Source organism: Ptychodera flava, chromosome 16, assembly GCF_041260155.1.
Source record: "Ptychodera flava strain L36383 chromosome 16, AS_Pfla_20210202, whole genome shotgun sequence".
NCBI classification, from domain to species: Eukaryota; Metazoa; Hemichordata; class Enteropneusta; family Ptychoderidae; genus Ptychodera; species Ptychodera flava.
Window position 1 is genome coordinate 16,292,936 of NC_091943.1, and position 17,266 is coordinate 16,310,201.

At 38.5% G+C, this 17,266-nt stretch overlaps 1 protein-coding gene across 14 annotated transcripts in view; it reads left to right on the top strand.

Moving 5' to 3' along the window:
* The window catches only part of LOC139114136 (spectrin alpha chain, non-erythrocytic 1-like), a 59,054-nt gene that overhangs the window by 9,664 nt on the left and 32,124 nt on the right, over positions 1 to 17,266 (top strand). For 8 of the 14 annotated variants that reach the window (XM_070675664.1, XM_070675667.1, XM_070675668.1 and 5 more), the window contains exons 2-19: positions 547 to 807; positions 2,922 to 2,939; positions 5,571 to 5,696; positions 6,270 to 6,410; positions 6,977 to 7,060; positions 7,650 to 7,754; positions 8,449 to 8,540; positions 10,945 to 11,089; positions 11,447 to 11,563; positions 11,946 to 12,119; positions 12,438 to 12,539; positions 12,997 to 13,134; positions 13,696 to 13,806; positions 14,166 to 14,243; positions 14,618 to 14,773; positions 15,463 to 15,667; positions 16,084 to 16,265; positions 16,950 to 17,066. In XM_070675664.1, coding sequence (XP_070531765.1) covers positions 571 to 807; positions 2,922 to 2,939; positions 5,571 to 5,696; positions 6,270 to 6,410; positions 6,977 to 7,060; positions 7,650 to 7,754; positions 8,449 to 8,540; positions 10,945 to 11,089; positions 11,447 to 11,563; positions 11,946 to 12,119; positions 12,438 to 12,539; positions 12,997 to 13,134; positions 13,696 to 13,806; positions 14,166 to 14,243; positions 14,618 to 14,773; positions 15,463 to 15,667; positions 16,084 to 16,265; positions 16,950 to 17,066 — 2,328 coding nt within the window. In that variant the 5' untranslated portion in view covers positions 547 to 570. The remainder of the gene's footprint in view (positions 1 to 546; positions 808 to 2,921; positions 2,940 to 5,570; positions 5,697 to 6,269; positions 6,411 to 6,976; positions 7,061 to 7,649; positions 7,755 to 8,448; positions 8,541 to 10,944; positions 11,090 to 11,446; positions 11,564 to 11,945; positions 12,120 to 12,437; positions 12,540 to 12,996; positions 13,135 to 13,695; positions 13,807 to 14,165; positions 14,244 to 14,617; positions 14,774 to 15,462; positions 15,668 to 16,083; positions 16,266 to 16,949; positions 17,067 to 17,266) is intronic. The other 6 variants (XM_070675666.1, XM_070675669.1, XM_070675673.1 and 3 more) reach the window with 1 other exon arrangement.

Consider the following 17,266-nt stretch of genomic DNA (forward strand, 5'->3'; position numbering starts at 1 on the left):
GTTTCTTGATTACTAGTATTAGATAGATATCATGTACATCAGTGTTTTCCCTGAACCTCTTTCATTTTGGTAAAACAATAGAAATTCATTAACATGTATTGTTATGCAAATTAACTATACGATCAGCTGGGGGAGAATACTGTACAGAGTGACATGTTTTCGTTTGCTGATGCCTAGCTATGTGTGTGTGCAAATCTGTAGATATAGTGATGTACAGTTTTGCACATGTTATGTTTCAATATTAATATAAACTCTGCATTTGCAGTGATGTTCATTGTGCAGTGCTTTTGATTGAGTAATAAAAAAGTTTCATCCGATTAAATTTGCAGAAAATCATTATTATTCTCAGAAGGAGAAGTGTTTAACCCCCAGAAAACTCTTTGCGAGCCAGTCATTTCTAAGTCTGTCTGTCTGTGTGTTTGTATGTGTGTGTATGTCTTGTTTAAATTTATGTACAGTTTGTCAGAGCCTTATCTGTAAGAAAATGAGTAACTGCAATCCTACCTGTAAGAAAATGAGTAACCGCAATGTTCTTTTTTCCGCCAGAGAAACTAAGTGACAGAAAGGAAAATGGGGGACCGAGAGATAAGGGTCCTGGAGACGGCAGATGACATCCATGAGCGGAGACAGCAGGTCTTGGCCCACTATGCCGAATTCAAGAAACTCGCCAACCAGAGGCGCGAGAAGCTGGAAGATGCTAGACGATTCCAATACTTCAAGCGTGATGCCGATGAGCTGGAGACATGGATTCTGGAGAAGTTGCAGACAGCCTCTGATGAAAGTTACAAAGACCCAACCAACTTGCAGGTAAGTTGTCTTTGCCGTCGCACACCTACGTGTATATGTATCTGTTACAGTCAATTTTCAGTGTATTTTGTGTCTCTACAAAAATTTTGTGCCAACAAGAAGTAAAATTATCTATGTTTTTTTCTGCTACTCGAATCAAAGTTCATGTAACAGAATAAGCTGTGGACAGGGTACTTTCTAAAAAGCAGAATTATCAAAGCCATTCCTTTTTCTAAATGTATAAAATAAAAAAAAAAGAGAAAGAAGAGAAATATTTTCAGTTGCTGATGAGAAGAGATGCAGAATTTTGGTGAAATCTCTGTAACATTTGAGTTAACATTCATTCCCGGAAGCCGCAACTTTATTTCCCTGCCAGCCATGTGTACGGTGGTGTTTTTCGTTATGAGTTTCAAACACATAAGTTGCACAAAATTTTTGCGATTCGTTGTAAAATAATCAATGGTTCGATGAGGTTAGAGCTGTATGTATCGCCTTCATATTGTATGTGTACATGTACTGTGCATGTGTGTGTATGTGCGTATGAACTTTCAACAATCTCTTTCTTTTCTTTGAAATCTCGTCACAACTTCTTACACATGTCATTGAACAGATTTGTGTGATAATTTAGTAGCGTTCATCACTCAGTTTTACAAATTTACATTCCTACGTTTGTTTCTTGAATGTGTAATGAATTAAAAGAGGTGGTTCATAGAAGAAAAATGATATTGCAGTTGATGCATGATACATATATATTTAAATTTTAATGGTGGAAAATGGTTTCCACCACCAATCCAGAACTGATACCAAGTCGCAAACCAGGACAAAAGCTCTGCGTTGTGTAATCACATAAATATTTCGGTCATGCTATATCCATTGTAATTACTGCAGCACCATTGCTGCAGACCTGTGTACGAAATAAATCTGACTAATTATAAAACAAAGTGTAGTTCCATGCAAGGTGTGAAACACATGCATAATTTTCATGATGTGTCAAAGAACTGTGGGACGAGATGATATTTCTGTAAATCTTGTGTGTCTTCTGAAGTTTTCTTCTGTGTCCTTTTCGTTCAATCTGTTTTCTCTCTTTGTGTCTGTGTCAAACCGTCTGGCAGAAAGCAATTTCTCAGAAGGTAAATTAACATTGCATATTTGTAGGAGTATTTCCACAAAATTAAAAAAAAATCCGTCATTTCCCCACCCCTTTCATTTGCCTTTATCCCAGCAATCAAGTAGTTCTCAAAGACAGCAATATTGTCATATGTAAAATTAAACAAGTTGTACACTTGTCTGTTTTCTCTGGTTGTAATCTGTAGATCACCATCAGTTTTATAAGTATATTAGCAATCAAAATTAAAATATGCACATTTTTTATCACATTTATGTATTGAAAACTTTTTACAACTCAGTGTTCACGCTTGGATTTTTGTCCATTTTAATAGCCACTCTCTATGGGTATGGCGAATTTACTGAAAACATTTTCTAGCAAAAACCACAGTTTTTTTCTCATTTTGCAAATGTTGAAAACGTTAGCGTGAACACTGACTCATAGCTCATGGTAATATTCTACATTGTTACTGTATAATAGCAACGGTTTATGTATGTCATCGACAGTAGAAATCCAGATGTTTCTGTCTTGTCATACAATATTTTGCATGTCAATATTTTTGAAAATCTTCTAGCTTCCCTCCCTTTTTTTGAACAAAAAAATTTGCATCTCCTGACCGATTCAATCCGATCCATATTTACATGTACATCATTGCTTTCTTTTTTCTATGACAATATTTCGTTTAATTACCTCATGAAAAACTGCTTTCCCAGATTTCCTCCGATGATAGCATCAACCCTAACGACCTTATCATTTTTCAGAACATCGTTGAGCCAACCATCATCTCCAGTTCTCCACACATTTCACTCACTTCAAACCTCCACGATTTTTTTTCCCTTGCTAATAATACATTGAAAGTGCCTGTCAAACTCACCAAAACACACGCCCGTACCTGCTGCTGGTAGTTGTCATATGAAACTGCAGTTTCTGCAGACACAGTGTGTATGTGGTTGATGTCACTGACTGGAGGCTTGCCTAATTCCATACGCACTCCATGTTTTTCTCTCTTGCGCTGCTTCTATTCTTACAGGATATCAAAAATCTTAAGGTATGGTGACACACACATAGATAAAACCACCCTGGTACTGTACCCACCCTCATCATCGCTTTGATTTGTTTTGGTACACATTTGTTTTGGTACACACATAGCCAGCTTTGCTTGCCCTGTTATGCATTGTACTCTAAAACATAAGCAAACATTCTCTAATGTTGTGACCTCTTCAAATTTTTGTCATGTTCATCTAAATTCTTTTGTCCCGATATCACCTGGAAACCAAAGATTGTTTAAGTGTTGCAGGGAGGCATGTGTAAGGTTCAATGGATGATATTAAGCCAGGATGTAAAGCTAATACTGTAAGATTCAATTTACTGGGTTTAAAAGATGATTTAATAATCTAAGATATGTCACCACAAAACATCTATCACAACTTTTTAAAGCATAGGTCATTTCTGCTGGCTGACTTGTTCCTGTATATCAGAAAGAGAATACAGACCACCTCTCTTGATTATACTTTTGTTATCAGTGACGAGTTTCATGATTCTATCTCTTTTGGGAAAGTGAGCTTTTCTAGCTTTCTGAGAATGCAGAAATACAAGCTCATAAATTGCATCATAAAATTGTAATGCTGTGTAAAATCATTGAACTAACCCATTATAGTAGATGGAGAGCCACATGTATTTTATCTTCAGTTCTTGCTCGACAAAGCGGTCTGACAAGAATTTGACTTTTAAACAATTTATGAAACATTTCTGATTAAAGACAAACACAGAAAATTGACCTACCTTCAAGAATAAAATATTTGATGATCTTGATTTGTATACAGACACGCTTCAGTTTTTCTTTTGCGGAGGATTTTGTTTCATGGATCCAGAGAGGTGGTTGAATAATTTATCATCTGCCCAGAGGCCTCCAATTATGATGATTCAAATTCAACAGAAGTACAAAGCTTAACTCTAGAGGGCGCTTCAAAGCTGAGTACCAAGACAAAACACTTCCGGCTCTGCTTGCTTTCTTGTACCACTGTTGGGCACTGCCCTGGATGTCTGTATGCCCATGGTGGCTGCTTATCATGATCTCTGTGGAGCCTTTCAGCTTTCCATAGCCATTTGCATGCTGAGTGACGTGAATATGAATTAAGTATCGTGTGCTTCAGCTGCCTGCATAATAACAAGAGTACAAAATGCAGAATTATAGTATTATTGACAAAACGAGGGACTGTGAGCCGGAGGGCAGATGACCATTTGCTCGATGTCAGGAGGGTAAATGGTCTCGTGGCTTGAAGATACTAGTCCCTTGTTTGGACTAAACATGTTTATTACATGCCTCTCTTACATACATTGTAGTTGTCGCTTTAACATTTTGGGTTTACATGCAAACGACAATCCTACTGTGTGCTTTATTTTCATTATGGACGAAAATCCGTTAAAACATAGGGAAACATTTCCATCATGAAATGACACATTGACTTATATAAATCCCTGTTATGTGGTTTATCAAAATTTTTGCATATAAACTGGATTTCCTATGTTAAACATGTAATTAGATCAGTTTTAAATCCCAATGTTCTCAATTTGAAAATAGTCTTGGTCACTTCCAGTCAAATGATGACCTGTACTATTGACATTTTACTATTGAATCCTACGTGGCACGCGACGTTGCTCTGAAGCCTGAAACTCTTCTAACAACCTTGCTTTACCATGCTATTATTTAACTGAATGATTCTAAACTCATGTTGTCTAAATAAGAGTCTCATATATATAGAGCTCCTGTACACTTAGCTAATCACATTTTCAGGTATCTTGGGGAAAAATTGTAGTGGGTTGATGGTACGTCACAAGTTTCAGGCTTTCAGGATGTTCTATGCCATGTTTCATGCACTCAGCAGTCATATGAAAAACACCAGTTTTCACAGACACACACACATACAGACACACGCACAAATGCCAAATGAGTGTTCCATTACAGGAATGTGAAATGTCACAGTAAATATACCCAGTGTAGATGTATATGTGTTACACCGATCGATGTGGTTGTTACATTGTACCGGTATATTCTGTTCTATTAATTTTGTTTCGGAAATGGCGAAAGGCTGCAAGTACTGCATGGCAGCGAAGTACTGTGTTGTAAATCTGTGATTAAATGTACGTGTGTGTGTGTGATTCAATCCATGCAATGTCAAGATGCATGTTCTGTTCATAACGTGTTGACATGTTCTTCATGAAACTTGTACAAATCTGTTTTAAACCAAGAAAGTGTAACTAGCTCTGTACAATACATGTGGAATTTCAATGAGGTGCAAAAGAGGTACATTAATTGTTGTTCTCATGCTTCAAGTCCAAGTATAGATATTTGTACTGTTAACCTCAACATTGAATCTAATGTTCAAATCAGTCACTTGTACTACATGCTTTCAACCTCTGCAAGAACCCGGTATGCAATCTAAACTGAAGCCGTTAATAGCTGACTGCAAGAAATAAGTGCATAAAATTGGTAGGGAAACTGCAGCGAGTACTGAATAAAAATGATTAGGAACGGAACATTGTATTTTGCAGGACTACCCCTGGATTTTTCCTTTTATAATGTAAAATGAGATATTAATGTACAAGACAAAGTGATAGAGAAAATGAATAGGTGAATGAAATAGAAAATTATGTAATCATGATTGTTGCATGTTTGCAGGGTAAGCTTCAGAAACATCAAGCCTTTGAGGCTGAGGTTGCCGCACACAGCAACGCCATTGAAGACTTGGACAAGGACGGTATGCAGATGATCAATGCTCAACACTTTGCATCTGAGATCATACAGGTAAGTGTGCACACATGTATCACACATGTCAGGTCACAGATGGGCAAATTCCTATGCAGACCACTTTTTACCACTTGTTTCCATTTGAGGATTTTATTTGAACAACACGACATTGAACCTTTGAAGAATTCTCTCACTTGTCGGTAAATTACCTTGGATCAAGATTGGACAGATTTGTAGCTGAGTTGTTGAATCCATCTATCGAGTATGAAACATCTCTGATTCAGAATACTGGCACTGGTCTGTCGTATGAAGTTCATAGAATTGTCAGCTTTGCATTGACAGCAGATGCATGAGCTTTGAGAATATAATAGGCGTTATAATAGGCGTTACCCATATCTCACAAATTAGTTGAATTAAAGGGACACACCCCACAAATACCGGAATAGAGTTGAGAAATATACAGCAGACAGACTAGAACTGCCTGTGTAAGGAAGAATACCTGGTTGAAAATTACCCCTTTTGCTGAAATTTTAAACATTTTACACAGATGGGCAAAACCACCACACATGTGACAAAGCTGACAAGTGCTTCATAATCATATTCAGTTTAATGTGTATTTGTTATCGCCAGAAACGATTGGAGGAACTTCACCGTCTGTGGGACCTGTTGCTGTCCAAACTGCGTGAGAAAGGCATCAAACTGCTGCAAGCCCAGAAACTCGTGCATTTCCTGCGTGAGTGTGATGAAGTCATGTACTGGATCAAAGACAAGGTCAGTTTTGAAGTGTTACAGGGTTGTAATCATGCAGATGTTGTTTCCTTCAGTTATGAAAAAAATTATGTTGTGATAGATTTAAAGGAATCATATCATGGAGGGTATAATATTATCAGTCATGCACAGGTATGTGATAGAAAGGGCGTATTTATCAGTATGGGTCAGAGTTCAACAGAAAGAAAAGACAAACACTGTGTATAATGGAATAGTCACTTCACCACTGTAAAAAGTTCGGATTTAGAATAGGATAGGACTTTTCCAGAAGATCTGGTCCCATTCATTTTAAAAGAAGGGTTTATACGATGAATAAGATCCTATATGAACAACCTATGAACGCTGACCTCTTGGTGACATATGGCACCATGTGGCGATTCTCATCAGAGTGCTTTGCAAAGGATGAAGGACCAAACGATTCAATATAGGAGCATTAAATATGACAAGAGAAAGCTTGTTTACGGTGCCAGCCTTTGTATGTGTGTATGCATATACATGCATGCACACAGTATGAATTTATAGAAGAGACCAAGATTACTGATCATGCAGCATGTTTCTCACCTTTACAGGAAGCATTCTGTGCTTCAGTGGAGACTGGTGTTGACTTGGAGCATGTAGAGGTGCTTCAGAAGAAATTTGATGAGTTCCAAAAGGTAGGTGATGTAACTTGTACGCTGACCCCACACTTGGATGTAAATCATCCTTTGTATTAGAGTGTAGAGAAGAAAATGCTTTATTCCCATTCCAAAGTGTGAAAAAAAAACACTTACAAAAACAGTCATATAAAGAAAGTATTACAACATGTCTGGGAAAACGAGAGTGAAAAATAGTTGTTTAGCAACTAATCGGGTTCACTCCCAAGTATCTTATTGTTTGACAAATTCACAGTATGGGCTGACTGGTATGACTGGAATTACTTTAAATCAGTTGCTCAGTATCGAGATATACAGCTCTCAGGAAGACAAAAAAGCAGATGTATATGACATATACTTGGACAGTTAAACAGAAATCATTTCAAAATTTGCAAAAGCATATTAGTCCCAACAATGTTTTGAAAGTTAGGATTGTGGTGATTTCATCACATTGATTTGCCCTGTGAGGAATTTGAACATATCTGCCATCAGTTTCTTATTGCATGCCATCTTCAAATTTTGCGATTGAACATCAAATGTGCAAAGAAAATTTCATACCCTGAGTCCCTGAGATTTGTAGATTGTTGACTATATGTGTATTTCTGTCCAGGATTTACAATCCCATGAAGACAGGGTGATTGAGGTGAACTCGGAAGCTGACACACTGATCAAAGAAGAGCACCCAGAATCAGAAACCATTGGCGCAAGACAAGCTGTAAGTACCTGCATGCAGTTTTGAACAATGCAAAGTCAGAAATGAAAGTATACATTGCAGGGTTTGGACTGGTAGGAATGGAGATTGGTAGTATAGGGGAGTCAGGATGGGTTGAGTGGAGGGTAGGTTTATGCAGTTCACAGTGGGTAAATCATTATTTTATAAATTTCACCGTGTGTATCGCAGTCAGGGATTTTTAAAAATGATACTGAGAAGTTTGTAAGTCAACTGTACTCTGTATTTTTTGCACTGGCATATTTTGTTTATGTACATTGGATCAATATTAATGCATGGCACAAGCAAGTTACTTGTACATTTTTAAGATAGATCATGCTCTCTTTATGGTGTAAAATCAGGTGTCACTCAGAAGTGTGCCAAATTTCATATTTGTCAAGAAAGTTCAGAGGGAAGACATCAAGCGTTAAGAGGGAAGACACTGATGGAAAAAATATGCACAAGTAATGAGTAAAAAAACGGGGGATTATTTGAATAATTTGAGCAAAGTGACATTGCAAAATTGTGCAAAAAGCTTTCTTATGTATTGAATACTTTTAAAGCCTTGACTTCACATTTTTTGCAACATTTTGTACAGATTTCTCTTCTACAGAGTAGGGGAGGGGACATCTTATCAAGCCTTTGTTAAAAAAAGCAACGGAATGTCCTAATGGCTTCACTTATGTTTGTTGTTTGACAGGAATTGAATGATGCATGGGAAAAACTGAAAGCCCTGGCATTGGCCAGACAGGAAAAGTTGTTCGGAGCCATGGAAATCCAGAAATTCAACAGGTCAGTGGTCAAACATTGAAAATACCACCCACTGTGTACGGAACAGCATCAATGATAGACACCACTGTCTTGTAGGGTAACTAGGCTTTGGATGGCAGGGCAGAAAATCAGCATTTCAAATGTCAATTGGTATACATGTATGTAAATGCTGAAAGAAGGCAGACATTTGAGTCCTAACCTTTACCTAATGCATTAATCCATCATCCAATATCTGATGGCAAATCATCCTTTTGTTCATAATTCATTCCTGCTTGTGCATGACATTAAAACAGTAACTGCAGTTTATTTAGAATGAGTAACACCCCTGGAAGAAAGTGTGTGAGACCAAATTTTAGCCAACATTCCGTCCTGCAAAGAAAACCATTTTCCAGTTTCCAGTGTTGTTTTTGACTTTGGTTGTGAAGAGTGTTTTCTTAGTCCCCGCGGACGAAGTCCGACGGGGACTTATAGATTGGGTCCCGTCTGTGCGTCCGTCCGTCCGTCCGTCCGTCCGTCCGTCCGTCCGTCATCAACAGTTTCTCAGACACTGCTGAACCAATTTCGTTCAAACTTGGCACAAAGGCATAGCACTATGACCTACAGATGCACGTCGATTTATTTTGTGATACGATCCAATATGGCCGCGAGGCGGCCATTTGTTGCGATTTTTCATGTCTTTGGACCATAACTCAAACATCCTTGAACAGATTCTGTTCAAACTTTGCACAAAGGCATAACACTATGGCTTTTATATCCATATTAATTATATCACGATACGATCCAATATGGGCGCGAGGCGGCCATTTTGTTGCGATTTTTCATGTCTTTGGACCATAACTCAGACATCCTTGAACATATTCTGTTCAACCTTGGCACAAAGGCATAACACTATGACCAACATGTGCATGTCAAATTATTTTGCGATACGATCCAACATGGCTGCGAGGCGGCCATTTTGTTTGCGATTTTTTCATGTCTTTGAACCATAACTCAAATATCCTTGAACCGATTCTGTTCAAACTTTGCACAAAGGCATAACACTACGGCCTACATATGCTTGTCAAATTATATTGCGATACGATCCAATATGGGCGTGAGGCGGCCATTTGTTGGGATCTTTCATGTTTTTGGATCATAACTCAGACATCCTTGAACAGATTCTGTTAAAACTTGGCACAAAGGCATAACACTATGGCCTTCATGTGCATGTAAAATTATTTTGCGATACGATCAATATGGGCGTGAGGCAGCCATTTTGCGATTTTTCATGTCTTTGGACCATAACTCAGACATCCTTGAACTGATTCTGTTCAAATTTGGCACAAAAGCAAAACATTATGCCCTTCATATGAACGCCACTTTATTTCATGATATGATCCAATATGGCCGACAGGCGTCATTTTTTTCGATTTTCTCATGTCTCTGAACCATAACTCAAACATCCTTGAACTGATTTTGTTCAAACTTTGCACAAAGGCAAAGCACTATGGCATACATATGCATGTATCAATTAACCTTGCGATAGGATCCAATATGGCTGCAGAACTGCCATTTTGTTGGAATTTTGCATGTCTTTGAAGCATAATTCAAAGGTCATTAAACCCATTTTGTCCAAACTTGGCACAAAGATCAAGCACTATGGCACACATACATGTATACATGTCAATTTACTTCGTGACATGTTCCAATATGGCTGCCAGATTGTCATTTTTGGATTTTTTCATGTCTTTGAGGCTTAATCATATGCAAATATTCCTTATCCAATGTTGTTGAGACTTGGTACAAAGATAAAGTACTATGGCATACTTATGCATGTCTACTAATTTTGTGCTACGATCCATATGGTCAATAGACAGCCATTTGATTTCAATTTTATAAACATAGGTCACTGTCCTTCAATGGACTGATTTTGTTTAAACGTGATATGGCTGCGTTCTTGTGCACATTAATTTGTTTCATTATATGATCCAAATGGCTGATTACAACAACATACCCGATCCCATACCATTTCGAAAATTCCACCAAACCATGTGTATAGTATGTGCTGTCATGACACTAGAGGCAGTGAGGGCATCGTTATGTGTGATGTAATCAAAAGTTCCTTTAGTGGTCAACACCGGCAGAGATGAGTCTTTTATTGAACGTTCCTCAGATTACTTTATTATGCAAGTCACAGGCCTGATGCACCCGTTGCATCAATGTCATTCCACAGCTACCTAGACACCAAAGATTATAACAAAATGGACAAGCGGGGACTGTGTCATCAACGATGACTTGTTACTGTTATCTCTGATTCTCAAGTGCAAGACCACTGCCATGTAATTAGAAGACATAAAGAGACTGCTGATGACATGGCCTTGAATCTGAAAGAACTAAGAATCTAAGCTGCAATTGTATTTTAAGCATCTTGTGTTCATTCAAACAGAGATGCAGATGAGACCATCAGCTGGATTAATGAAAAAGACTCAGTGATGTCATCCGATGACTATGGCCGTGACCTTGCCAGTGTACAAGCTCTGCAACGTAAGCATGAAGGTTTAGAACGTGACCTGGCCGCTCTGGATGACAAGGTAAGCAACACTGAAAAGATCAAGGTTTAGAGTTAAACAAAATCAGAATGCATATTACTATTGTTTTTTGGTGCCCACCCATTTGCTGATCTTCCCACAATATGTACATTGTAGGTCAAGCCATACCACTGGAAATAATCAGGTTTGCACGAAATACAAATGGCAACTTGTTTCCTATTCTCAACTAGTGATGTTTACCTCAATTAAAAAGGAACATATTGTAAACAGCATGCAGGTTATTAGGTGTTAGTTTCAGTTTTAAAGAGATGATGAAATCAACTGATCACAAATACTCTTAGAATTTTCCTCACCTTTTTGTGTCTTGGACCCTGGTTCACCCTTCCTTTTTGAAAACAGGTGTCCACATTAACAGTGGAAGCAGACAGACTCCAGGAGATCCACACGGACAATGCTCCAGAGATCCAAGCCAAGAAGGAAGAAATCAACACCAACTGGAACCAGCTGACAACCAAGGTGTGTGAGCATTCATCGCTCTAGTCATTCACCCACCTCTTTCCCATTTGTTGGGAAGGTCCCAAACATTATGTCAGTATCTGAGTATGGTCTGTACTCTGGGCACAATTTTAGCGTTTCATTTGTTCATCAAATTATCTCAATTTTGTTCATTAAAAAAGTTGATCACTTTTGTCAGTAGATACAAATATTGACTTCATCACTACCTATGATAGTTAGTAGTTAGTCTGTTTTGACCTCTTGAAAGATGGGGTTCCAATATTTGTTGACACAGTCAAGTATAACTTCTTTGATTCTGTTAATTTTGCCTTGTATTTTGTATGTGGAATTACCAAATGTATACTATTTCACAAAAATATGACTTTTTCATTTTCATCCTCAGGCCCAGGAGCGCAAAACCAGACTGGAAGACTCCTACAAGTTGCACCGATTCCTTGCTGATTTCCGTGACTTGATTTCCTGGATCAACGACATGAAAGCCCTGATCACGGCCGATGAACTCGCCAAGGATGTTGCCGGAGCTGAGGCTCTCCTGGAAAGACACCAGGAACACAAGGTATGGATCTGATGAACTATGCCTGATTTCTTTAGAGCTTTAGTGTCAGAAAGGACACATGAGCTTTGTGATACATATTGGAGATGTGTTATCCTAAACATTTTGCCCGAAATTTATTTGTCTTTGCATAGTAAATTCAAACCCATGAGGGCGCCACTTGAATGTAAGAATGAGGATACGGCAGTGTCATCCATGTAACCTGACAGCAATTATTCATTATCCCAGAGGCTTTGTTTGACAGCGGTGATAGTTTCATTTCTTTGCTGAAACAGGTATTCAACATAACAAGTGATGGAATTATATATTTTTTTACCACAGGGTGAAATTGATGCCCGTGAAGACAGTTTCAAGAGTTCAGCAGCAGCTGGCCAAGATCTGCTCGACTCTGGACACTATGCTTCAGATGAAGTCTCTGAAAAGGCAAGTGTCATTGCCATCACTCTCACCTCAAGATGACCTGTAGAGGGCGCACTGTAGAACGGCGTCACAGGCTCTCTTTGCAATGTTCTGTATTTTTCACAGAACTTGGGCTTTCCTCAGCAAGAACCCACACTGTATAGACTTCAAAGTATCAGACAGCCCACTTCTTGAATTCTGTTGAACTTTTTACGTGTCATATGAGGCATATAACATTCTGACTTTCTCATATTGTGTAACATCTGCTCTAAGACGATATGACTGATTGCCACCAGATTCAAGGTGTGACTTCTTGACTGAAATGCATTCTGATAAGTCCTTAGTGTGTCGGGTATTTCATGTGTTATATATGACATGTATTTTAGATTCCACATCTAGGTAAATGATACAAACACAAAGAATTTCCATTGCAATCCCAAAGTGACCGTCCATCCTGATATTTTCATGCGTTTTATCACAGCTGGTGATTTTGGCCATGGAGAAGACGTCCCTGTTGGAGCTGTGGCAGGAGCGACAGAACCAGTACGAGCAGTGCATGGACCTGCAACTGTTCTACAGAGACACAGAACAAGCTGACACATGGATGAGCAAACAGGAGGTGAGTTAGCCAGAGAGAGAGAGAGAGGGGGGAGATTCATCTTCATTGTTATGTGTAATAAATGAACAAATTGTGTTGTATGACATCTTCATGGAGTACATATAATTTTTGGCCTGAAAAGTAGTTTCCGAACCCTCTCAGCTACATCTAGTATGTATAATAAAACTTGTGGCCAATACTTTGAACACCAAAGCCCACATGTTCTGCCCAAGATCTTGTTCTTTATGTAAAGAACATAACTGCCGGTATTTTTAGTACCCAAGCCAAGATAAATGGTTGATTTAAGTCAGAGTAATTGGTACGCAGGTGACAACCTGATGCTTTTTAATTGAGTTGATTGAATGAACAATCGGGGAAAATTATAAAAATTCAAGTTTGTAAGATGCTGTTGAGAAAGTATGTTGAGCCTGCCTTGAAGCTGTACTGATATAATATATGAACAACTTTGACATGACCAAAGTAACTTTTCAGTATTTTTGAGCAATATATCATATTGTCAAAACTATTTCATTTCAATTTACTGATGAAAATTGTTAAATCCTTTACTTTTTTCTCTCGCAGGCATTCCTCGCCAATGAAGATCTTGGCGATTCTCTTGACAGCGTTGAAGCACTGATCAAGAAACATGAAGATTTTGAAAAATCCTTGGCTGCACAGGAAGAGAAAATCAAAGTAAGTATGCTTGTGAAGCCAGAAACATAAGCCACAACAGACTGTAGGAAATTCATGTGTTATGTGTTTCTTTGTACAGAAGTATTTGTCACTCAGAAGTGCCATCACAGAACGAACTTTATGAGTGTGTGACGATGGAAGGCAAAGCTTTTGTGGGGTACTTATACCGCAGATCACACACTATTCAGCCTGTTGCGTCACATGAGAAGTCCACTTCCACAGAATTAGATAGCAAGTTTTGATCTGACTAGGTTTCATTTGCTTTTGAAACTTACCCTGGGATAAGTGATACATTGCTTTGTCAGCCGTTTTCCAGACATGAGCAGTCACTGATTAGTGTACTTGTCGTTGTTTTCCAGGCCCTGGATGACTTTGCCACTAAACTGGTGGAGAGCAAGCACTACGCTGCCGATGATGTCTCCACTTGCAGAGATAGCGTAAGCAAGCTTATTGTCTCGTTCAAGCTTATATACCTAGACACTGTCAGGGTTGTTGGGCTGTCTGGAAAAAAAAAATAAACATCTGTTAGTCTGTCTGTTAGTCTGTCTGTCTGTCTGTCTATGTTAGCATTGGTCTATGTGGTAAAACTTGGCATTTAAGAAAACACAATGTAAAGCCAAAAGCAATAAGTATTTATTCTATGTAGGATAAATTTTGTAGTTTCAACCAAAATGAAGGTTATATCCAAAACTCAATAATTTGTTTGCAGTATAGAGATCAATTTTATCATATTTTTGATGTTTTGTAAATCAAATTTAATTTTCCTGATGTTTCATCATCCGTACTGTCTTGGTTTCCTTTTGATGAACAGCTACTTGCCAGACGTGCTGCACTGATTGAGCGTGCCAGTGCCCGCAAATTGAAGCTGGAAGAGTCATACAAGCTGCAGATGTTTGACCGTGATGCCGACGACGTCAAGGGATGGATCAGCGAGAAACTGAAGAGCGCATCAGATGAGTCCTACAGGGTAAGTCAGTGAAATTGGTGAACGACTTACTGGTATAATCTTGTGTAATTGTATATGCACATCCAGATTCACATTGTCAGTGCAGCCTGTTATGATGGTTAAATGTGTATTTCATTGAAGAAGTATACAGAAGCCAGGATGTATAGCCAATGTTTCTCCAGGCCCTGGACTGACTCTACAAGCTTCCTTTTCTTTTATGACAGCCATTAGGACAGTGCATCAGCGAGATTAAAATAAAAATTCCCAAATGTGTTCATTGTCAAAGTGTTATGAAGTTTGCACGATTTTAATTTTAAAAAAAGAAGTTTTGCTGGATATCTGTTGAATAGAATATAAAGAATTACAAAATTGCATGCCATTGTCTCGTGAAATCTGCATCAAATTGTCTTTGAGGCACACAAAAGAAAAGAGAGCCCCATTGTTTATTTGTAGGGTAATCTGCTTGTAGCTAAGACTGTCTGTAAAAATAGCCAAGAATAGATCAACTCTGATATTGTTGACTTGTGATAAAGGTGCAACCCACCTTGGCGTGACCCCAGTGTTGTCTGGCCTCATACTACATGCCAACAGACTGGATTTAATGTTCAAACAACAAATTATTCACCCAAGATGAAACAAATCAACAGCAATAGTTGAAAGTTGCCAAGATTGCCCCTTTTGTAATCGCAAACGCTGTTGCATCACAACAGGACCCGACCAACTTGCAAGGCAAGAGCCAGAAACACCAGGCTTTTGAAGCAGAGCTGTCTGCCAATCAGATGCGTATCGACGCTGTCAGGGAAGCCGGGCAGGAGTTGATCGCAACTGACCACTACGCCTCCGACCAAATCAAAGAACGCCTGGATGAGATCGCCGATCTGTGGCAGCAACTATTGGAACAAACTGGCAACAAAGGTGAATTCCAGTCTTTTAGTGAAAATAAAATGTCTTGAAAAGTGGAGTTTTTAATGTAAATATCACAAAATGAATTTTATTTGACCCTTTGAAAATGAAATGTGTCATGCAGTCTTGTATTTTGACGGTCACTTGTTTTTGCCTTTCAAAGTACAGTTCATTTTCAAGACCATCTGCCACAAAAGTTTGTACTATTGTTGAACTTAGTGTTGAGACAATTGAGAAACTGAACCCTTCAAAGTTCTGTGCTACATTGCTCAACTTTTCATGAATTCAAACATCTGTAACTTTCTCAAATACCGGTTTTTTTTTATTCAAACTTCAATACAGCGAGCTTGAACTAACCTAGACAAGAAGTTTAGGCGAAAAAGTTTTGAAACTTGTATTTGAATTCAAAAAACTTTTTTTTTCATTAGGATCTAAGCTGAAGGAAGCTTCCCAACAGCAGCAGTTCAACCGCAACATTGAAGATATTGAAATCTGGCTGTCCGAACTGGAGGGCCACCTTGGATCTGAGGACTTTGGCAAAGACTTGACCAGCGTCAACAACCTGCAGAAGAAGCATGCTCTGATCGAAGCTGACGTCACTTCCCATAAGGTAAGGGTTGTCTTGTTTTGTCTGTCAGTGATGAGAAAAAATAGTTAACATTCGGTTAAAATGGAAAATGTCCCCCTTCCTAGATAAATCAGAAACCGAATGGAATCAATCAGTAGGGATTTCTTCATTTCAATATCAAAGGGACAGTAGCTGTAACTTTTGACGAATTTTTTCACTAGTTTTGTTTTGTATGTGAATTGCAAGTTCTACTCCCTAAAGCATGTTGAGATACCCACTGTTCAGCTTGTCAACACAGCGTCTATACAAGAAGTTGTGCTGCTATTGTTAACATGTTAATTTTAGTCCAGAGTGAACTTCACCCATCAACCATAACAATGTGCTCTACACATGCACAAGATAAGTTGTTGAGCTGAATACCACATGTATCTCAACATGCTCCAAAGGAGTACACAAAGAAATAGCAGTTGACATTAAAAACAAAAATAGCGAAAAAAAATTATCAAATGTCCCTTTTAATGATATGAAAATTGTTGCGACATAAAGGCTGTTGTCATGATGGCAAATCTCAGAGCAAAGCCTGCATTGTTGGGAAACTCTCTGCCCAATGAAAATGATGACCAAAGCCAGAATTCTAGGGGCTCCATGATTTGTGACAGTTACTTATTTTCAAAGCCTACTTGTCAAATTGTGTTATTGACATCTTTCTTTTTTTTTCTGCCATAGGACCGTATCGATGCTGTCAAAATCCAGTCACAGCAGTTCATGGATGCTGGACACTTTGACAAGGACACTATCAAAATGAAAGAAGAGCAGCTAATCAAGCGATACGATGCTCTACAGGTGAGGACTTTGTGGGATTGGTGTTATTTTGACCCATGACCTTTCACTAGCGCAGAGATCTGTCCAAGAGTTCCTCTTAGATTTCACACGTTGTTGCATTTTTACCCAAACATGCTGCTGAAATTTTTTTGGGCCACGATCAGTCTCAGCAAGAGGTTTTGTTGAATGCAAATCTACAACTAAATGTATACTTTTGTTTC